The sequence below is a fragment of the Asterias amurensis genome, chromosome 3, assembly GCF_032118995.1.
Source record: "Asterias amurensis chromosome 3, ASM3211899v1".
Lineage (NCBI taxonomy): Eukaryota > Metazoa > Echinodermata > Asteroidea > Forcipulatida > Asteriidae > Asterias > Asterias amurensis.
In genome coordinates, this window is record NC_092650.1 from 2,708,509 (window position 1) to 2,732,219 (window position 23,711).

Genomic DNA, 23,711 nt, shown 5'->3' on the forward strand with positions numbered 1-23,711 from the left:
GGGAGTCACAGTAAACCTTGTCAACCCTGAACTCCAACTGGTTAGTCTTATGGCAGATCACTTGCTAGAGCAAACTATCGCTTCGTAAAGCCAACACTTGATTGAAATTGTTAACAAATATCTTGTTCCTAGTGATAATGCATGTAGCAATTGAGTGTAAACTATGTGTTGTAGCCACGGTGGTGGGTGATGCTGGGCGGGCCTGCCCAGGACTCACAATTTTTGCCCAGCACTCTGATAAAAATACAAAATGCCGCCAAGCACAGATTTCAAATATTGTCCACTTTGCATTGATCTGAGACACAGCTAATAATACCAATAGATCCTCTACTCCGAGGAGCCTCTACCATAAATATTCTACCATCATCACGGACCCTCTACATTCACCACGAACCATCACCACGAATCGTCTACATTCACCACAAATCCTCTTCTCCAACGTGGGCCCTCTACATTCACAATGAATCCTCTACCCTAACCATAGACCCTCTTCACCACTAGATCCTCTACTATCACCACGAATCTTCTACCTTCAACTCGGGCCCTCTACATTCACCACGAACCATCACCACGAATCGTCTACATTCACCACAAATCCTCTTCTCCAACGTGGGCCTTCTACGTTCATCATGAATGCTCTACCCTCACCATAGACCCTCTTCACCACTAGATCCTCTACTATCACCACGAATCTTCTACCTTCAACTTGGACCCTCTACATTCACCACGAACCATCACCATGAATCGTCTACATTCACCACAAGTGCACTCCTTTAACTGGGCCCCTCTACATTCACCATGGATCCTCTACCCTAACCACAGATCCTATACACCACTAGATCCTCTACTATCACCACGAATCTTCTACCTTCAACTTGGACCCTCTACATTCACCACGAACCATCACCATGAATCGTCTACATTCACCACAAATCCTCTTCTCCAAAGTGGGCCCTCTACATTCACAATGAATGCTCTACCCTCACCATAGACCCTCTTCACCACTAGATCCTCTACTATCACCACGAATCTTCTACCTTCAACTTGGACCCTCAACATTCACCACGAACCATCACCATGAATCGTCTACATTCACCACAAGTGCTCTCCTTTAACTGGGGCCCTCTACATTTGCCATGGATCCACTACCCTAACCACAGTTCCTCTACCAATCACCACAATTAATCTTTTACCTTCACCACAGACTCTCTAGCTTCAACTTAAACCAAACTATTTCACACTTACCCAGTCAGTTTCCCTTGTACTTTATTACTTGATATTTAAATGTGGACCTTCTACATTAAAACCATGGACTCCTCTCTCCGCCACAAATCCGTCTACCTTCGACTTGGACCCTCTATTTTCACCTAGGATTATTTACAATCACCACAACCCTTACACAACAGATCAGCCGCAGAATTCACTGCATTTCCAATGAACTGCACACGGTGCTACCTAACAGATTCTACAAAAGTACATTGTACGTCTTGCCACGACTTCACACTGCATCCATGCATCAATAAAAGCAAGTCCAACTCAACCGTCATCGAGTCAACTTTGTTACTCCAACAACTCCACTCATGAAAACATTTTTCAGCCAACCTTTTGTTGACCCGTGTTGTACTGCTTGTTGCCTGCTACTTCTGGACGCCTTCCTCCAACAAAAAAAAAAAAATAAAAAAAATAAAACGCCAAAAACTTGTCCGATTCAATCTGATCCTCTTATCCCTTTGGTGTATTAAAGGCCATGCACACATAATGTGATTAAAACCTCACTTTGCCACCCTATACAGCTAACTCTATAAGGATTAAGAGTGCCTCACTGACCTCTGACAATACCTTCTCCCCCTTCAGCCCCAAGTTGAAGAGTACAGGGCTCAGGTACATACACCTGTGGAGAGCCGGCCGGAACAAACACAAAATTTTCTCCGAGAAAAAAAAAAAAAAAAAGGCGGTGTAGAAAGCCAGCGAGGCACAAAGCGATTATTCATTGAAGAGGAGGGTGACTATTGACTGTGAAAACCCTTGTACATGAGTTAAGTACACACCATATAGCCTAGCTAGGGTACCGGTTGTATTACCACTTGAGGTTAACTGCTTGATCTGAAGTTGAGTCACGGTGTACAAACTGTCCTTCAGTATGGCTTTAAAAAAAAAAAGAAGTTTCATGGACGTTCATTTTACATTTAGACTTGATGGTCAAGGCAACTCTCCAGCAAATAAAACCCTCAAAGGTCACTTATGGCTCTATTGAATCACAGACATGACTTGAAGTACTTGGCTGTTTCTATGGCATAAACAACTATAGCCTTTGAAGTTTGATAATAACTGTGGATCGAATGTTTCCTTAACACCTTAACAGGTTTTGGTACTATTTTGTCAAGTTTTTGGCCATGAAATGAATCCCTACTCACTGTGAATGAAGAAGTATGTAATATAATTTACCTGTAGAAGTTTCAGCTTCATAAGCCGTCAATTTTTTGAGAAGGAAAAAAAAAATGAACCTCAGCACCTCAGCGAGTTATATTTGAAGGGAAGCTTTCTCCCATCATTATCTTCAAACCCTTACATTTATTATTTATCTTTGGACGTTTGTGTTTTGTGATGCACAAAGAGTAACCAAACCCTTTTAACAAACTGCGAGTTCTCAAGAAACCAATTGTTGTACAAATGGTTCCTAAAAGAAATTGTGAGTTCCCCAAGAAAGAATACATCCAGTAGTTGCCGTAGGTGCAGTGGGATATTTCAAGGCCCCTACACTATATTATATTTTCTCCATCATGCCCCCCATTACTTTCCCATCATACAGCGTCAACCTGCTATAAAATTTGTGATCTACCCCTAGTGAGTAAGCAATATACAGTTAACTGTTTTTACTATCGCTCATGAATCTGTCGTTATGACAACTATTATTCACGATGTCCCAATACACTCTCTTCTCTTTCCAATACCAAAGCAATAAATGCAAGCTTCTGCATGACTGGCACACTACTGGGTTTCTTTTCTATACCAACTCAAATCAAATCACTCAACCGAAGCTCCGTGGGTTTCTTTTCAAACATGGACCCACCAGTGTTTATCCAGTCTTCATTCTTGGCTACAGGAAAAGGGGGCTCTAGTAAACTATCATTGTAGTACTTACTAACACCAGGATATCGTTTCAAAGGGGTTTGGGATGGGTAGTGACATGGTGGGACTTGAAACAGAAAGGGTTAGAATGGTGCAAACAACCAGCTCGCCAATGGGTTTTCTGTTATTAACTGAAGTTAAAATGGAAGGTGTACATTTAGTGATTACTCTAGAAAATTGATGGTTCTAAACACTCTTTGTTTGAAGTCTTGAGCAGCTTTCCGAAAGTATAAAACATTTTGAGAAACATGTCACTCTGAAGTAATGTAGTTTTATGTAAAAAGATATCAGGTTTTATGCTCCAAAGTTGTTATGCCTCAAAGCCTTACTGCCACATTTCGCAAATTGTGTATTCCTATATAAGTGATCTTCATGCTTGGACATATTCGCTCAGGCTTTTCGACGATATCTCAAAAACGCAACCATGAAATTTCCAAATGTTAGTTTTGTTTCATAATCATACATTCACATTTATGATTAAAACAATCGAACATCTCCAAAAACCAGAAGTATACTTTGCCTCTAAAAACACCGCACATCTGTAAGGTGTGCCCTTGTAAAATAAATTGTTTAAAACAAATTGCCATGGTTCCACTGTCAAATGCTGTAAAATTTTTACATGATGTAAAGTTGTGGCCTTTCAAAATATGTTAAAAACTGTCCTTGTATTTAAAAAGCTTTTATGAAAACAAAGCATTTATGAAGACAACAAAAGTTTTATTTAACCAAACTTGATGATTTCTGAGAACCCTTTTTAGAGTGCACAATATAGTCAAGTCCACAATCTGTTGGATCTGACGTCCATTGTCGAGTAGAAAGCCTGTGACAAACCATGGAGGTAGATGGATAACTGAACAGTCCATGGCAATCAAGATTCCCCGTCACAATTTCCCCAGCTATCAGGTCAAGGGTATTGTTCATGTCGAGGATAATTTATCCGAACCTATTCTCGGCTCACCTTCACCCCTCTCATCTAAACCATCTTCATTCAGCCGACCAAACAATAGCGGAACAAAGGAATCACTTGACACAAAAGCTCACTTCTCCTTGACATTGGAACGATACAAAAGACTTCCTTAATTGTGGCTTGGTCAAGATTGCTTTGTGTATACCCCACTCAGGGCCAATCTAATACACGGCGAGCTTGAAGCTCGCGAAAGGAAAACAAACGAACAACCTTGGTCGATCCATGTACACAATCTATAGTGAATGTGTCTGCGAATTTTAGGCTTTCCAATTTTTGACAATTATAATAGCTATTGTACAAGACTATAGTACTGTACTATGTCAGTCGGTCAACACAAAACATGTAGTATAGTGTTTTACCAATTTAAAATGCAAAGTTACCTGAATAACACATTTAAACCATAGACGAATAACCGACCATAAACCGGCCGACCATCCCGTTCCGTTACACGCTTACATTTGAACAATTTCGATAACTGTATTGGAATCACAGTATCCATTGATGTCTTTTCTGTCTACAAAATCTTGGCTAAAACTTTCAAATAAAGTAATTATAGCAAAGCTCAGTTGGTCTTCTGCAATAAATTTGTCTATTTACAAATGATTGATGTTACATAATATGTGTGGGTGGATGAGCAAATGTTACTGACTTCTGTACCATTATTTTCATCTCTACAGATCACAGTATAGCGAAGTACTACATGCAGAATGCAAGTACCCATGTGGCAAGATCGTTCACATTACAAGGTTGCAAAGTTCATACACACTGGAATCAAAGTACAGCCTCTCCGCCTGATTCTTCTGAACCTTCTAGAAAATTTCAAAACATTTTAAAGGGAATGTATCATTTTGGTAAACACTCTGGTAAAAATAATAGCAGTTAGAAACTTTTTGTAAAAATCATACAACAGCGTTTAAAATATTTTTGGAGAAAAATTTCAATTTCGAAGAACATAATTGTAATGTGTTTGTATAACAGATTTATAATTTTTACATGTATACCCGAAAATTTAAATCTGAGAAGAATGTGAAACTCTTTATTATTCTTCAAGTGTGGGATTATTTTTCCTGTGTGGACATACCTCGAAATGTGACCGCTTTTAAAGCCATTGGACCCTTTCGGTAAACAGTATTGTCCAAGGCCCACACTTTGTGTACCACAACTTCTACATCAAATAACAAACCTGTAAAAGTTTAGGCTCAATCGGTCATCGGAGTCTGGAGAAAACAACGGAAAAACCCACCCTTGTTTCCGCGCGTTTTGCCGTGTCATGACATGTGTTTAAAATAAATCCGCAATTCTCGTTAACGAGAATTTATATTGTTTTGCTGTTTTCTCAAAAAGTAAAGCATTTCATGGAATAATATTTCAAGAGAAGTCTTTCACCATTGCCTTCTGTAAACCCTGTAAGTTACATGTATCTGTAAATCTGTAAACTTTTTTTTTTTTTTTCTGTGTACATATATCTAGATTTCAGGCCCTGTAATATGTTTGCTTCATTTTAGAAAGGGAAAGGACACCAATTCTCAAAGGCACCCTATGAGGAAATTTCTACTGGAGTACTTCAAGGGCACCAAGGCAAATGAACAGGGGGCAGGAAGGCAATCGCATTTTGTTACCTCTGTAAAGAATCCGGCCTGCTTTAAAATACATGTCAGCACGTTAATTTTTAGCAGCCCATTCATCTTCACGCTTTGATTATAGGAAGTGTTTGATTGCACAATCTCCATTCAACAAGACATTCTAATAAGTTTATATTGAGCTTTAATTGAGGATGCTCGTTAACCAAGAATGTGGTCAACTCAGCTGGATGTTCCTGAAAAAACCCTAAGAGCCATGCTGGGCTTCCTGTCTGGTCCCTTTCTTAAGATTGCATCTGTTATGCTTAGGGATTCCAGTCAAGAGTGTTCTCTCTCTACACAAACTGCACATAGGATCATTGGCTCTGTTGGTTCGCCGATTATTATCAAGTTCCAATTGAAAATTCAACATTGGTTATCATCAAAACTTCAGATCCATATCTGTTCGTATACAGTGCCAACCTTTCACTTTGCTCTTTTCACCAACAATTTTCCCGATCAGCTCCTTTGAAATAATGATTGTTGAAAATTCAGACGCGTTACTTCATGGAGGCAACGAAGGCAATTGCCTCCATGCCCCATGCCTTGATGCCCTTGAAATGCTCCATTAGAAATTTACAATTTTGTTCATAGGTAGGGTGCCCTTATTTACCAAGGAGAAAATGTCTTGGTGCCCTTGCCCTTTCAAAAATTAAGCAAACAGGCCTGAAAACTGCACGAGGATTGCAAGTTTTTTCTGATGTAGTGAGTTTGATAAATCCCAGAATAAAAAGTTTTCATTTAAGTTGGGTTCTATTTCAAGTTATGGTGATGTGTAGCATCCACATTTAAAGCGATCTACACTTTGATTGAAACTTCACCACCACTTTAGAAACAATTCTCAAATAGGAGAGAAGATATGGATAAAGCCTTGAGCAACATAATGGACAGGGGCTAAATTCTAACCCCCCTCCCCCCCCCTCCATATACCACAAAAATATCACCACAGAGTTCAATGTGAGTTCAATTTAAAATGCTAGAGCATCAGTGTGTAAGGCCAAGTAAAATAATAAAAAGTTGATCGTACAGGTTTTTTTCCCAAAAAAGGAGGATGAGGGCCTTCTTAATTTTACTGCCCACCGATTGATTTTTCAGTGTAACTAAAGTAACCACTTTACCTTAATGTAGTTTACAAGTTCTTCAACGATTAGTAAGTTAAATGAGAAATACACGTATGGGCCTAAAATCAGACATACAACTTTCAAATTGCAAAAATCAAAGTTAACTTTTGTACAGTGTTTTTCAGTGTTCTTTGGCACTGTTTTGAAAAGAAAAAGAAGAAATCAGTTGATCAGCTGAAAAGTTGCATGCCTGTACAAGTTGCCTTTTTGAAGAAAAAAAAGTAAGTAAAAATAAAATAAAAAATGCGGCCTCAAAAAAGGATGAATAAGGGGACGATCAACTGGTATTTTTTTTTATTTGGCCTCAAGCATAAGTGGGCAGTGGAAAATCGCATTCAACGATTTTCACAAACAGGGTACAGTCAAGAGGCCCAGTCCTTGGGGTTGGAACTCGCTACCACTGCCAACCGCTGTGTCGGGGCACCGCTGACAGATGAACAAGCCAAATAATAATCACAAGGCATATTGGGTTTCTAGAAAAATCTCATGGGATGTTGTTTTTTTTTTTTTGCTCACATCTGGGGAATAAGTGTTCCTGGTACCAATACCGCGATAGTTGGATAGCTTGTATTGTATCATCGTAGGACAGCGTTCTTGAACCGGTAACCATTGAAGGCTACTTTTATGCACTGCATAGTGAGGATATATTTAGGTTTGTCCAGCAAGTGTGCAATAGTCAATAGACATCTGAAAACCATCTGTGTTTTTAAAGGTGCATTACAAGAAGGAGTTCAAAATATGGATGAAGTCATTCAGGCTGTAGAATGTAACTTAGGGGCCATTCAAAATAGCCAATGTTAAAAAGAAAAAAAGAAAAAAAATCGAAATTGTGGGTGGGTGGGTCAAAAGAAATAACTAAAAATCAAAATTCATTTTTATTTTTATTTTTTCATGATAAAATAAAGAAGGCTGCTCGATCTGCTTGATGTTGAAGTCGTTTGACCTGATAAATCTGCATAATTTGAGGCATGACTTTATTCTTTAGTTGTAGAGTATATTGTGAAGTAAATCTATATTTAAAATGTAAAAAAAAAATTAATATTGATGACTTTTATGAATGGCCCTTTAGTGCTAGAAAAACAGGAATAGGACTGTATGCTTCTTTTTTTTGGAAGATGCTTCGTTTCTGGAAGGGCAAGGCCTGCCTGTATGCTTCGATTTTGGAAGGGCAAGAGCACTAGGCAAAACTTTTTCTCCTTGGTATTAAGGGCATCATATGATGAAATTGTACATTTTTCTACTGAGGCATTTCAAGGGCACCAAGGCAATGACAAGGGGCGTGGAGGCAATCGCCTTTGTTGCCTCCATGAAGTATCAGGCCTGGTTGTTTTCTATCAATTGACTCGGCAATCAAATTTTGTTTCCCGTTTTTTCTCTTCCATGGATTCTCAGCTATTGTCCACTGCCTATTTTTTTCTTATTCTCTTTTAAGCCTGACATTTAACTAAGGATTATTACCTTCTACAAACTAAACTTCCAAGAAACTTTCTCCAAACTTTAAAAAGTCAAGGTACTGACTCACCTCCAACCCTCTTGAGGTTTATTTCAACAAGACTAAGTTAACCTTTTGCCCCCTGAATCAATCACTAGATGGTACATGTTTGTTTGGATATGCCACGCTAGGAATGTTAAACACCACCATTTCGCGTCTTTTGACTCGCACCGACACCGAGACACCAATTCAACGAACCATCAAAAAGGAAATATCACCACTCCAGTTTGGACAGGAGAAACTAAATATTTCCCCTGAGCCAAGGATGCCCCTTGACCTAAGGTGACCTCTTCTCGACCTTTTAGAAGGAAACGGCAATGCTGAGATCATTCAAGAGGGTTTTTGTTAGCAGTGCAATCTTGTATTGAACTATTGAAAAGGACCAGTGAAACTGTTGACAAAATGAAAGCTAATAAACATACCAACATAAACTCACTGTTCAAATGGTGTTTAAAGTAGGCTAGATTTTAACAGCTGTTTCCACATTTTCACAACAACTTCTTTTTTTATAGACAGTTGGGTCATACCCTTAAACATTTTGTGTAGGCTTGTTTTATTGCGACCAACAAAAGTAACAACATCTGTTCATGCGTGTAGCAAATGTACAAAAACCAAAAGGTCTGTAAAAATTTCAACTTATGATTGAAAAGTGGCAAAACATTCAATTTAATGGAGATTATTAGGGTTTGCCATTAACTTTACCTGTGACATCTGTCAGGTTCTTCACTACAAGTTCATATATCACAGGCCTCGTATAAACCCACAGCAATTGCCATGGTGCCCTGTGCTTTGGCTGCTGTGCCCTTAGTAAAGTTCCACAAATTACATTTTACATGAATAGACTGCTCCGTACCAGAGGAAAATTGCTGTGCCCCTTAAAAACAAAGTTCAAGAACTAGCCCGCAGGACCACTTGGTGAGAATTTCAACTCTGATTCTTTGGCCTTTTAACTGGCATTTTGCTAGCAGACCAGTATGAAAGCCAATAACGCTGATTATATATATATATCTCAATTGCATTTAAAAGACAGAGTACCCTGCCAGTGCCAGGTTGATCAGTTGATGCCCAATATTACATAGTTCGTGCCCACACATCATTCTCACATGTTTTTTCACTTCACTTCTGCCAAAAGAACTTCAAAACTTTCTCAAGAACCTTCCCAGAAATCAGACAATCACACAGTACGGAGAAATCATGACTTCAAGATGAATCAAGCTCATTATATCATTCTCTTCCTAAAAGACTCTTCAAGGACATTTCTCAAAAGGGAAACAAAAACAAAACAGTAAGACTTCAAGAATCAAAATGACCACAGGAAATGAAGACCAAAACATTCCAAGAAAAATAATCGCCAAAACAGCAGGGGGGACATGTGCAATTCTATGGGTTTAAGAGTCTGTACAGTGTATACTCTAGGTGTTATACACACTTCTTGGTCAACACTGTCTTTAGATTGTGACCCTTCAGGTCATAGAACAAAGGTCAAGGATCAGAATAAGACCCATGCAGGGATCTTTGATTGTTCAGTTGGTCCAGTGTGTAGGACCTCTACCATCACCTATACACAGAGCCAAGTAGAACCTCCATTGAGGATCCTTTAAGCTTTTTTACTCATCCTAAAAGCTCCACAAAAACACCTTCTTCGTTCTAGGAATTAACTAGTTCAATCATTGTATGTGTACTGTACACTGCATGGCACTTAGAGAATACATGACAACACATAGGAAATAATTCATTTGCTTAATCCAAAGCTGACCACTCCCCCCCCCCTTCCCTTAACACCCTACCAAGCTAAACAAATTGCTACCTTGTGTAATCATGGAGTTAGTTAGAACTGGTGTAAAGGGTTTCCATGCCTTTTGAATATCAAGTTTTTGGCCATAACATGAATCCCTACAATAAAGATGTGTGATAAAATTTACCAAATAATAATAATAATAATAATAACAACCGTATTTCTATAGCGCCTAACACCTCCAAAAGAAAGTCTCTAAAGCGCTCAGAGGAAAACAAAAAAATAATTAAGTATATGAAGATTTGAATAGATATGTTTTGAGAAGAGTCTTGAAACTTGAGATCGTGGTGGCTTGTTTGATGTGTAGAGGGAGATTGTTCCATTAAGTGACCTGTACTGAAGTTTCAGCTTCATTATAGTTGACAAGTTTTTGAGAGAAAAAAATCACAGTAGAGCAATGTTTTCAGGGGAGTTGTGTAAATCTGTTATGTGCATGCCAACATAATTTTCGTCTCAGTGAGTCATGAATGATTTTCAGAAATTTGTTCACTCATTTCTCAAAAACTACAGCACCTCAGCAAGCTTTCTACTATCCTTATCTTCAAACGTAAAACCATAAAATATGTGGATGTTAGTGTTTTATGTTGTACAAAATGTACCCAAACCCTTAAAATAGAGCCACCCTGTTATTACTTTGTTTTCTTCTGTGAAACCAGTAACTTTCAAATATATATTTAAAACAATTCTTTTGAGCTTATTTCACATTCTTGACATTGAATTCAGAAGCAAATGGTACTGTATTCATCGTCTTGTCATTACAATGTATGGAACAACATCGTTGATGGAACAAAATAGTTGGTTTTATGGAACAATATTCCTGTTTATTTCCCTGCAATGTATGTAATCTTTATGTTTTTTACCTTGTAAATTCAATTGTAATTTAGCCTTTGGCTACAAATATTTGAATAAAATACCTTGAATTGAATTGAATTGAATTGATTTCAGTGCAGGTTTGAAAGCATAACACAATTCTTAAAAAGAAAACCATTTTGACATTTTGTTTCATCCATGGGAGAACAAAGGTCATAAAAATGAAGTCCTTATCTGTTGAACAACCACATGGCCTGTAAAAACTACTTGTTGAGTGGATTCGCACTCAATCCAAATGGCAAACAATGTCAACACTAATGTACACAAAGTCTTCCTTCATAAACTAAAACATTATTTTTACGCTGTGTAGATCTGAACATCCAGCGAACGATTTTATAGCAGAGCAAAATTGTTTCAATTGCTACTCAAAAATCACGATTCGCTACCCAATATCAGCATTAGTGTGCACAAAATAAGTAGTCGAGTCCAAATTTGCTAAATTGCTGGGCAAAATAGTTGCCTAACATCGTCAATATACTGAAATATTTCCCATGAAATTTGCATTATTTAAAGGGTTCGCTTCGGATACTTTTCGTATGACACAAAAAATAAACCTCTACAGATTTACATTAAACTTTCACAGTTTAACAATAATGATGGTAGAAAGCTTCCCTTAAAATATTGTTTGCTGAGGTGCTGTAGTTTTTGAGAAATGAGTAAATGATTTCACGAAAATTACTTAAGCAATGTACAACGGACTTGCGCGACTCTCCTGAAAACATTGCTCTGTGATGTTCTCTCTTTTTTTTCAAAAACTTGATGACTAATGAAGTTGAAACTTCTACAGGTTAATTATATTACACATCTTCATTTACAGCGAGTAGGGATTCATGACGTGGCCATAAACTTGATCAACAAAAGGTACAAAAACCATTTAAAGATGTTTTTTGTTGAACGTAAACACCGAAAGTTGTTAAAATCATTACCTGACTTTCTCACATGTAATTGTAACTCCGTTTATGGGCATAGATAAATCTAGCATCTGTGAGCGATCATATGTATTTACCATTTCAGATTTCCAGCGCAAATTCTCAGCTTGAATTAACGTCAAGAAATTATTTTGTCACTAAGTTAGTAGATGAAGCTGTAAAATTCTTGAGCTCTTCAATGAAACATTTACATCCCTACATAAACACTCTGATTATTTGCATGCCTGAAACAAAATGTCGCAAGAAAAACAAGGCTGCATGCATTGTTAAACCTTCTGTTTGGGAATTTTTTGCCAGAACTGAATTAGTTACACTGAATTTCGTTGTAGTTATTACAATGGTTGGCCTTCGTCGGTATCTACATTGCAGTTAATAAACTCATCTAGGCCCAATTTTGTAGCGCTGCTTTAATCACAATAAGTTGCTAAGCACAACAAACTTATTGCTTACCGGAGTATAGTAATTAATCATGTCATAAAATGTACCATCTTACTGGTATCCTAATCACGTCTGCCCACATCTGCTCAGAAAATTGTTAAAACAAAATAAAAATAAAATTCTGCTTAAAGGCAGTGAGTGGACACTATTGGTAATTACTCAATATAATTATTAGCATAAAACCTTACTTGGTAACGAGTAATGGAGAGCTGTTGATAGTATAAAACATTGAGAGAAATGGCTCCCTCTGAAGTAACGTAGCTTTTGGGAAAGAAGTAATTTTCCACGAATTTGATTTCAAATTTGATTTCTTTCATTATTATCTCGCAACTTTGACGACCAATTTTCACAGGTTTGTTATTTTATGTAGTGCTGAGATACACCAAGTGAGAAGACTGGTAGTCTTTGACAATTACCAATAGTGTCCATGTCTTTAAGCATCTCCATGAAATTGAGCCCTGGTAATATACTCCAATCCCACAATGAGATTGTTCTTCTATTTTTAGTTTTTCTCACGGCAACTACTGCGGCCATTTCACACTTGAGAAAAATAATGGCCGGCCAGAACAAACAATAATTGGTGTCATTTCCTAACAACACAAAAAAAAACTGTATATTTTACAACAAGCACTGGGTCTTTTTTTCCAGTGTGTGTGGTTGGTAGTCCTGAATTATTGGTGCCAGTATGTCACAGGGTTGACCTTGTTTGCACTGGTAACATCTTCAATTCTTTTGTCATGAAATTCCACAGGAGAGCAGCGTAAATAACTTGAGAGTCAACGACCTAAAGCTGGGATGTTCACTTCCTAGGCAGTCCAAGGTGATGTTTTGTAATACTTGTTTTCTGACAAATAATATGACAAATGCTTGAAGCTCCAGTACAGTGTAGCGCACAAGCAGATTGGATTTATCAATTTAATAAAACTTGCATTTAAAGGGATCGGGTACTTTTTGTCTGACACAAAACACAAACGGTCGCAGATTTACATTTTAAACTTACGCGGATTAAAGATAATGTTAGTAGAAAGCTCCCTTTATATAATAATACTTGCTGAAGTGCGGTAGCTTTTGAGAAATGAGTAAAACAATTTCGCGAAAACTATTTTAGTCCTGAGATGGACTCTTGTGGTTTTCACTTTTTTTTGCTCAAAAACTTGAGGACCCATGTCTTGGGCAAAAGACTTGATACATAAGGTAGTGGTAAACTGTCACTGAAAAATTGTGAGTATTTTGCGCTCTATTTTCCATCCGTAAATTTGTATTATTTTAAAAAATAAACACCTTCACTGAAGTTTTATTTAAAGGGAAGGTACACATTTGGTAAATGTCAAAGACCAATCTTATCACTTGGTGTATCCCATCATAACCATAAAATAACAAGCCTGTGAAAAATTGGGCTCAATTGGTCATCGAAGTTGCGAGAAAACGATGAAAGAAAAAACACCCTTGTTGGGCGAATTTCAGATAAGAATAAAAGACTTCTAGCTAGTCTTTTATTATTTTAGTGAGAAATTACTTTTTTCTCAAAAACTACGTTACTTCAGAGGAAGTCGTTTCCCACAATGTTTTATACTATCAACAGCTCTCCAATGCTCATTACCAAGTAAGTTTTTAAATTAATATTTGTTGTGAGTAATTACCAGACGTGTACCTTCCCTTTAACAAGACGAATGAACAGAAATCTCTGAAATATTGCCCGATCAAGTTTTCCATTTTGACCGAATCAAAAAATCCAAAAGTGCAAATACATGAACCATTGCCCAACAAACTACCCCTATAATAAGGTCAATTTAGTCAGATGGTCTTTTATTATGACCAGGAGCAGCCAGCAATAGCCAGGTCATCATGCTTTATAGCCAACTTACTTCATAATGCATTCGGATCAATCATGTATCTTTTACTGTTGTACCAAATGGTGCATGTTAAAGCATCAGGCTGTCCAACAATCAATTCATCAATAGAAAGTCCCAAGTATATTGGCCTAGTTTTGTTTATAGAGGCCAATCGTAAAACCTCGTTAGAAATGCTGGCACTCTGTACTGAAAACAATTTACCGTTTACTACCCCCCAAGTGGGGAACGCATTTATTGTGTGAATCAAGACAAAACAGTGTGGATAAATAATGTGGCAATTGGGAACCAGTACATCTGCTTCAGGCTCCAAGAAATTACACAGTTATTTTGGGGGGAAAAAAGTCAAAAATACTATACCAAAATAATTTTACAATAATCTGAATTAGGTTTTTATTTGATCATAGAGATTGGATGTAAGACCAACGTTTTCTTTGAGGATACACCTAATGTAGATTAATACATACATTAGACTCTGTGAAATGCACACCATTACAACATGGTATCAAATTGCAGTATCGCTGTATTTCAATTTGTTTACTACTGTGCAACAATAAGATGACATTTTGCTACATATGTAGATCTCTTCACCTGTACATCCCCACAGCAGTACCAACAAGTTCCCCACACAGTCTCCTTGATTACTTTTTCTGATCAATTGTATCTTAATAATCCGCCAACCTTCCCGGATCAAGACTTCACCTGCTGCTTCTTCCATCAATACCATAATCTCAAAACATTCAGTTCAGGCCTCGTCTCGTCGTAAATTACAGCTAGCTGTATCGGCTCCAAGAAAAAAATTACTAGCATCAACCCCCAAACAAAAATCATCGCCCTACTTTCCCCGTTACAGTAGGCAGTTTAAATCTGATTGTAACTAAAAGAAAACAAATCCCATCAAAGCCAGTGAAATAATTTCCTAGATCATGAATAAAAGATCTTTAAAAAAAAAAACTCCAATCTTACTCATTCCATGTCCTCCCTTAACCACCAAATTAGAGGGAACGAACAGAGAGACTTAAAGCACACTATGCACACTCGCGGAAAATTTAACCCAGATCCCAGGCTATCCGTAAGAGAATGACACACATAAAGACCAACTTACATCCCGTAATCCATGGTAACAAATCATTTAAAAGTGCTACAGGTCATTAAGGCAGTGCCCGCTCCTCTCTGATGTTGCCGACACGTCAACCATGAATGCATTACATGCCCACTCCCAAATACAAGAAGCGTTCTACGGTTCCATTATCTCAATAAATACAGGGACTGTGCAGTATTAGAAAGAAGAAAAAAAAAAAATGCATATATTGCTTTTTGTGTCATCTCCCTCGGAAAATGAAAATCCATTAGAAATAATAACGGTTGAGAGGTGTTCCCCTGGAGGCAACGATGAGGGATGGAGATTTGTAGCAGTAGGTCGTAAGGTTGCACTCTGATACATTTCAAAGATGCCGACAAAAACTCAGAAATGCATCTGCCTTTCTTAACAAATCACAAATCTACCAAGCTCTAGCCAGGATGTAGGGTTTACCTGGATGAATTACTGACAACGACGAAAAGGTAATTTCATTGAACTCCGGGAGAAGTTGCGTGAGATGTTTCGATGCCAGGTTAATTTCTATTATGGTTTTTAAGGCATGCTTGCAATATTATAGCTTTGATGTCCACAGCCAGCGTTCGTCATGTTTTTTAGCCCCGGTTCGTTCAGTGACAAAGACAGTGTCAGCGCCACTAATTGACCATTCGTCACCCTAGAGGTACAGTGTCACAGAATTAATTTGGACAAAAAAAATTGCCCAATGCGCATTTTCCCAAGACTACAGAAATGAAGCTGTGAAGCGTGGCAGCACGGCCCATCATTAACTGTCGGGAGATCCTCTTTTTTTTACTAACATCAGCCGAGGTGTCCCTGCTGGCATTTTACTCCCTCACTTTGACATTAAATATTAACGGGCAAAGGAGCTGCCATTTCAATTGGGAATAAAAGAACATTTCATCCTCAGGTAGGCGATCAATATAAACTTGTTAAAATGAGTTGGATCCCGCGTTTTGCCAACAAAAGCCTGGCGGCCATTACTCAGTCAGAGATTTAGAAGGGTGGGTACTTGTAACAAAAGGCCGAAATGAGTCCGATGCCTTAGAATGTCACAAACATTGTCATCTCTCGCAAGTGGCAAAGTAAAAAAAAAATAACTAATTGAAAAATAGAAAATAAAGGCACTGTCTGAACTTGTTAAGGATTCAGAAATCCGTAATTGGGTTTGATAGCATGAAAAGGAAAATGATTCTTGGAGAAATTATGAGGGAGGTAGAGGCAAATTGGCTGATTAATGAGTGGAAGGCAAGCTAATGGGGGGACGAGATCTTATTTAAGTTTAATGAAAGGGGAATGACCTGCCTTGCCTTAATAATATTAATAAAAGTCAGTAAGAATAATTTCTTTTCAGTTTCCATGCAAGCCTAAAAACCAGGGTCGAAGGTCATTTGCTTAAAAAAGTCTGAAAATGGCATACAACTTTTGAAATGTTGGCATTTCAACCAAACCTCTTGGGCTATAGATTTCAAGGAGCTACTTGATAGTCAAGCCTGACACTTCACAGAGCCAATAAAGGCAATTGCCTCCATGCCCCCTTGTCATTGCCTTGGTGCCCTTGAAATGCTAAGTAGAAATTTGAACTTTCCTCATAGGGTGCCCTTTACCAAGGAGAAAATGCTTTGGTGTCCCTGCCCTTTCAAAAACGAAGCATACAGGCCTTAGTATTCTCAGAGCTAGTGAATTTAATCAAAGAGCAGGGCCCAATTTCATAGAGTTGCTAAGCAAAAAAAATTGCTTAGCATGAAATTTCTTCCTTGATAAAAACAGGATTACCAACCAAATTTTCAAGTGATTTTCAAGATAAGCTAACAACAGCTGAATACCAGTAACAAGTAATATACAACAAATGAAAATTTTGTTGATAATCCTGTTTTTATCAAGGTAGAAATTTCATGCTAAGCAAATTTTTGTGCTTAGCAGCTCTATGAAATTGGGCCCAGGATTTGTCTCTGAAGAAAATACATTATTTTTGTGACCAAGTTGACATAAAAAAAAGTCTGAAATAATTCTAATCCCCGAAAACACATTCTCTTCACATCACTCTGAACGTCTTAAGACAAGGCTTACCTGGACTGGGTTGATATGAAATGTCCGTTTCTCGGAGGAATTAGAGGAGGAACCTAGGAGAGCAACCTTGGAATGCCACAAAGATTCCTCTGACTGCTGGAACTGATCATTCACACAACCACTCAAGACGTACGTTCCTCCTAAAATGAAGAAGTAAGAAGGTATGGATAAACCATGGAGGTAGGAAGTTTTATCAAACAAAATGGGATAGACTCACTTAGAGTATGGATAAACGTAAGTAGTTCAATCAAAGACTACAATAAACAAACTCATTCGTTCCTCCTTGATGAAGATACAACAAGGAGGTATAAACAGAGTTTTGTCAAACAATACTAATAGGAAGAGAGTCTGATTTCAAAATAAGAAGTTCAATCAAAGACTTCAATAAACTTAGCCGTTTTTATAACAGTTTATTGGAAATAAATAAACAATAACACACTGCAACAAGTAAGCTTCAAGTATACAGTGGGGTTGGGTGACATTTAAATTTAGCAGTCCAACTCAAATATCCTTTGATAGTTAATTCATTGGCGTACGGTTTGAAAATAATAGCAATAAGTTTTTGCCTAAAGACTGAGAAAGCAATAGATCCCATAGATAAGATGGTTCATAAATTTATAACGGATTGACTAATTGATGAATTGAAAATAAACAAATTAACAAACATAAATATGGGTTCGAATCCCACCAGAGTAACATGCCTGTGATATTTTTTCACAGGACTCGGGAAGTACTGAGTATACAGTGCTAACACACATCGGTGTATGGGTAAAAACCAAAAATTAAAGTATAAATAAGAAAATTATAAAACAAGTGATTAAAATTACAGGCCTGGAACTTCTTTCTTGAAGGGACGCAGCAATTTTCCTCCGATAAGAGGCACTTCTATGAGGAAATTTGTATTGGAACAACTTTGCAATGGGCACTAGCACACCACAGGGGACCAGCAGAAGGCTCCACAGCAATTGCTGTGGTTACATTGAGGCTTGCGATTGTTAAACTTACAATATATTGAGAGGAGTGAAGAAAAATGGGGGGAAGTTTATTATTTCATAGGCCTACCTTCTGGGTTTTCTCGTCGTTTTGTGCTTGCACCGGTAAAACCTAAAGTTGACAAACCTGCAGAGGAAAAGACAAAGAATTGTCACACATTTTAGTTTTTTAGAAACATGAATAAATAACAAAACTTGTAAAAGTTGTGTACAGTGCTTGAAGTTGAAGAAAACTGCCACAAGACTTCAAGGCTTGTACAACTAGGGCCTACATACATGTAGCTCAACACTTTCACTGGACCAGCGAATATGTTATAGACCCTAAGACCAGAATCAAAATGAGAAGAACACTACACAGTTTCACATTTGAACTGTTTTTTGGAACAAGCACTTCACAGAATTGAAAGAGTGTATTATTATCAGTTTAAATAAAAAATGCAGTGAGGTGTTATTATATTCTTACTCAAAAACACAGAGCCTCCCGGACATGTACAGTCGTAAGCTTACTGGCAGACGCTAAAATCACTGGCCTCTGAACTGCAGTCCAGTGTTTTCTTCAGGCCCTGCACACTTAACTATCATAATTTATAGAACATACTTTGCTCAACTTACTAGGAAACAAACAAACAAATGTGCGTGCGAGTGAAAGAGAGCTGGATCTGTTTTTCGTTCTGATTTTATTTTGCTCGGCCATTTCAACAAGTTTGCCAAATTGAAGCTGAAGTTTTGCAACCCTGTTGATGGTCTACTTCTTTAGAGTCATGGACTAGCCAGGGATAACCTAGGTGCAATAAGGATTAACAGCATACAAGGCAGTTCATACAGATGCCAGATACATCAAAAATAATGAGCGTGGCTGAACGATGCTGACTCAGCGAGTTACAAAGCAAATGGATTCAACATTCCCAAGATATTACCCTCGACTCATTTCTTGATTTCACATTTCAGGGAGTGATTTCGTCCAGCAATTTTGCATCATAGCAAAACAACAGTGTGAACTTTATTTTGTGCACAATGAATGCAGATGTTGAGAAGCAAATGATGATTTTTGAGTAGCAACTGATACATTTTGTGGAGCGTTTTGCTCTGCTATCGTCAAGGGAAATTGTTCGCTGTGTGTCCATACAGTCATAAATTATGTAACTCTTGTTAATCTGTGTAAAATCGTTGATAAATTTAATGCTGAAATTTAGTAGAGTTTTTTTCTTCTATTTTGGGAGGCCCTATTTTGTATTATTTTTTCGGTGTCAAAATCAGATTTGTTATAAACAACATGAGTGGCTATAGAGTTCAATGATAACCAACTCATGATTTTTATAGTTAGATTTCCTCCACAGTTCACCATCAGAGTAACAACCGCCACTTCGTTTGCAATAATTGTATGGAAAAGTATTTTCTAGAAATAAATTTTCGCATCGGGTTTATTTCTACCTCCATAAATTATTACTAGACTTGCTCAGTCAGTCACAGATAATCTCCAAGTGACACTCACACAGAATTGTTACATGAAATAATAAAATCCAAAACAGACTAATTTATCATCGTTGTTTTGCCGCCGTGTGATGAACCCAATACCGTTGAGTAATTTGCTTTCTCCCATTTTACGATTAAAAACATTAGTTTATATTAACCTAGCATATTTCGATAAAACCTACGTACCAGTACCAGAAGAGTACCAAATAAAACCACTATTGACTATAAAACCACCTTCAAAAACTGAATAAAGTTTACACTAATTTCTAAAACGACAGTTTAACAACAAAAATATGCACTTCAAAAGACAACATTATTAAAACAACACTTGATTATGTATATGGTGTTTGTACATCTAGGTCAAATGGTCAAAGCATAATCTATGGTCAAAAGCAAAACCACAAAATGGACATTCAATGCCGAACCATTCAGTTGGTTGTTGGATATATAAATACTCCACCAATTGAACACGAATGACCAACATAAGAGATGAACTAAGGTACAACATCCAAGAGAGAAGGGTCAACTTCCAATATAGATTTCCCACGTATACTACACCAAGTAAAAAGGACGGTAAAAATCCAAAGACATTCTTTAGCCATAGGTCTACCAAACTCCAACACACTACGGCCGTCCTTATCAAAAAACCTAGAGCGTGCATTACCAATGTGTTTGCTCGGTGCCTTGCCCATGGTAGGTTGTCTGATTTTAGCAGCACTTCTTTCGTAACAAACTTCATGAATTCAGGCACTCAAGATGTCACTGTCGAAGATCATGGTGCGATAAGAGTTTTCCTTACTAGCACAGTAAATTCCAAGTGTCCATTCTAGATGTAACATCGATGTAAACGTAGTTTTTGAAGTACATTTATCAGCGGGAATCCCTTCGATTTCCAATACACGTAAAGGCTTGTGCATGTTGTGTATGAATAATACGTGTGTGTGCTCTGTGTGTACAAAATACTCACTGCAGTGGTATACGCTGGTACCCGACGCAGCTCATATCACACTACACTCAATGCGGAGCACCAGGAAAGTTCCCTGGACTAAACCACAAAAATGGGCGGGACCACGTGGCTGTCAATCATTCAGACAAAGGCGGTACTACTTCAAGGGACTACTTTTGATTGGAACAAAAGCTACTGTATATGTTTTTAGGTGACCGGCAGTTAGCCAATTAATTAAGACCAACACCTGTTTACGTGTATTTGCTCAAACTGTGTGGATTTGGATATTATGTGGCTAATTTTGGGGTTGGATTGCTCGCTTGAGTAGCATTTCGGCACACTTTTTAGCCCAAATTAATCAAATACTTTCGGCGGTGGGTCCAATACACCATCATAGACCAACCATCCATAAATTTCTTTAAAATGGATAAAAGTACATACGTCAATGATCCATAGAAATGTACAGGTCCCGGGTCAGCCAAGCGTAAAGTAATACTCTTGAACTCCCATACAGATTGTTGAAGCTTTTGATCAAACCGCCATGCAAGAATTCCGCTTATAATCAAGTGTAAAATTCCCCCCCAACGTTAATTTCAAATCTCCTTTTTCGCACAAACAATAAATCAGAAACGGAATGCTCTGGAATTGGCAAAGGCCTATTCATATTGGTGTTTGTGTTTGGTTATCACACTATTACACGCTGATGCTTTGGGCTATGGTGAACTATTTGTTCTATCTGCTGAAAAACAACCAATAACCAATGTTTTAGGTGTAGGCCTACAACAGTTTGCTTAATTTGTTGCCTTTTTTTTGTTCTGGCACATTGTCTATAATAGGGTGTCTTATCAATGTATAAACATAAACATTAAAAGGGAAGTTATACGTTCGATAAATACTCTTAAAATATGGGAATACAAGCTTTTAGAGAAGCCTACGAAAGCTTTTGATAGTACAAAACCTTTTGAGAAAATTACACTTCAAAGTAATGTGCTTATTTGATTTGTAAAGAGATATCACTTTGAAAGCCAAAATTTGAATCTGAGAAGCGTTACCGCGGTATTGTTTCTCAGAGTGTGATTTTCCTTCCTGCGTATTATTATTCTTCTGTACTCTCAAACGCGTGAAACTTTCACACGTTAAAGGCAGTGGACACTATTGGTAATACTCAAAATAATTATTAGCATAAAAACTTACATGGTATTCGAGTAATAGGGAGAGGTTGATACTATAAAACATCGTGAGAAACAACTCCCTCTGAAATGACGTAGTTTTCGAAGTATTTTTCCACGAATTTGATTTCGAGACCTCAGATTTAGAATTTGAGGTCTCGAAATCAAGAATCTGAAAGCACAGAACTTCGCGTGACAAGGGTGTTTTTTTCTTTCATAGTTATCTCGCAACTTCAACGACCAATTGAGCTCAAATTTTCACAGGTTTGTTATTTTATGCACTGTTGAGATAGACCAAGTGCATACAATTTGAAACGTAAGCGCAGAAGTCCGTGGTAAAGCAGAGCCATGAAATTGGGCCCAGTTTGTACGCCCCAAAAATTGAAATCTGGGAATATAAAAACGCGACAACACAGGTTAGTTTTACTGTATACAACTACATTTATATAATTTTATGTGATTGAACCAATTCAACCGTTTCAAAAACCCAAGAAATACCATGCCTGGCCATAGGCCTAGATCACAAGTATCCAATTCCAAATCAAGTTTCCAACGGAAGTTCTTTCTCTTAGAAATAATAAGGACACACGTACAGTACAAATAGAATGCATAATCTGTGTGCTTCCTCATTTAATGCTAGCATGTGTTCAAATATACTCATGTTGTTTAGGGCGGCTTCACACTCGAAATGCATCCTTTTATAACGCCGACACCGTGATTAAAGTTGTAGGGGAGTTTGTGTTAAAGGCACTGGACACCTTTGGTAATTGTCAAAGACCAGTAGTCTCAACTGGTGTATCCCAACATAAGCAATAAAAAAGCATAAAATAACAAATTTGTGAAAATTTGGACTCAATTGGTCATCGAAATTGTTAGACAACAATGAAAGTATAAACGCATTTGTTGCACAATGTGTGTGCTTTCAGATGTCTAATAAAAAGCTTCGGGTCTGAATATTTATTTTGGTAAGAAATATACCTCTTTCTCAAATTCTATACGTTTACTTCAGAGGGAGACGTTTCTCACATCAAAAGCTCTCCAGTGCTCGTTACCAAGTAAGTTTTTATGCTAAACAATTATTTTGAGTAATTATTAATAGTGTCTAGTACCTTTAATAGGCGTGACTGGGACAAGGTACTCATGGGTAATACGGATCGGAAATAGGGTCCATCACCTTCTGTGGTGAAAAGGCTCGAGTTGCTTCCTGACGTGCCGTCGGGGAGGTCTTGCCCATGGATCTAAGAATCAGGCTCTCCGCCCAGAAGTTTCATTGGATCTCACCCTCTCAGCATGGCGCCATTATCGCTGGTTTCACTAATTATACACAAATATAATGGTGGATGCGGTTTTCACTACTAAAGTGACGTCATTGTATTCCGTATGAATCATCGAAACAGAGCGATTACAGATTTTGTATCAAACTTCTTGAAATGATCTACATCTACATCTGACTATGTGGGTTCTCATCAAAGCCTGTTCAGCATCTAGATGATAGAGCGATGTAAACTCAATCAAGATGGTGTCCATTGGTTTAGTTTCTCCGTGGTCTTCAGAGCTCAGAGCGCCTTAAACCGAAAGTTTGATTCAGCTTTATCTCCCCCCCCCCCCCCAAGCAAATTGTAAATGTGCCTGCGTGAAGTAATTGGGACTTGACGTTTTACACGAGGGCCAGTCAGTCTGTGTTGCGCAATGACAAATTATTATTTTTTGGTAAAATAAATTTGATGGTCCTCGCTCTCAGCTGATGACACCCAA

The 23,711-nt window shown here is 37.8% G+C and overlaps 1 protein-coding gene across 1 annotated transcript in view; it reads right to left on the reverse strand.

The window, feature by feature from the left end:
• Positions 1-20,775, reverse strand: part of LOC139934871 (uncharacterized) — a 36,472-nt gene extending 15,697 nt beyond the window's left edge. The window contains exons 1-3 of the mRNA XM_071929287.1: positions 20,506-20,775; positions 18,439-18,495; positions 17,377-17,516 (exon numbers count right to left, since the gene is read on the reverse strand). Of these exons, the coding sequence (XP_071785388.1) occupies positions 17,377-17,516; positions 18,439-18,495; positions 20,506-20,533 (225 nt within the window). The 5' untranslated portion in view covers positions 20,534-20,775. The remainder of the gene's footprint in view (positions 1-17,376; positions 17,517-18,438; positions 18,496-20,505) is intronic.
• Between the last annotated feature and the right edge of the window lie 2,936 nt (positions 20,776-23,711).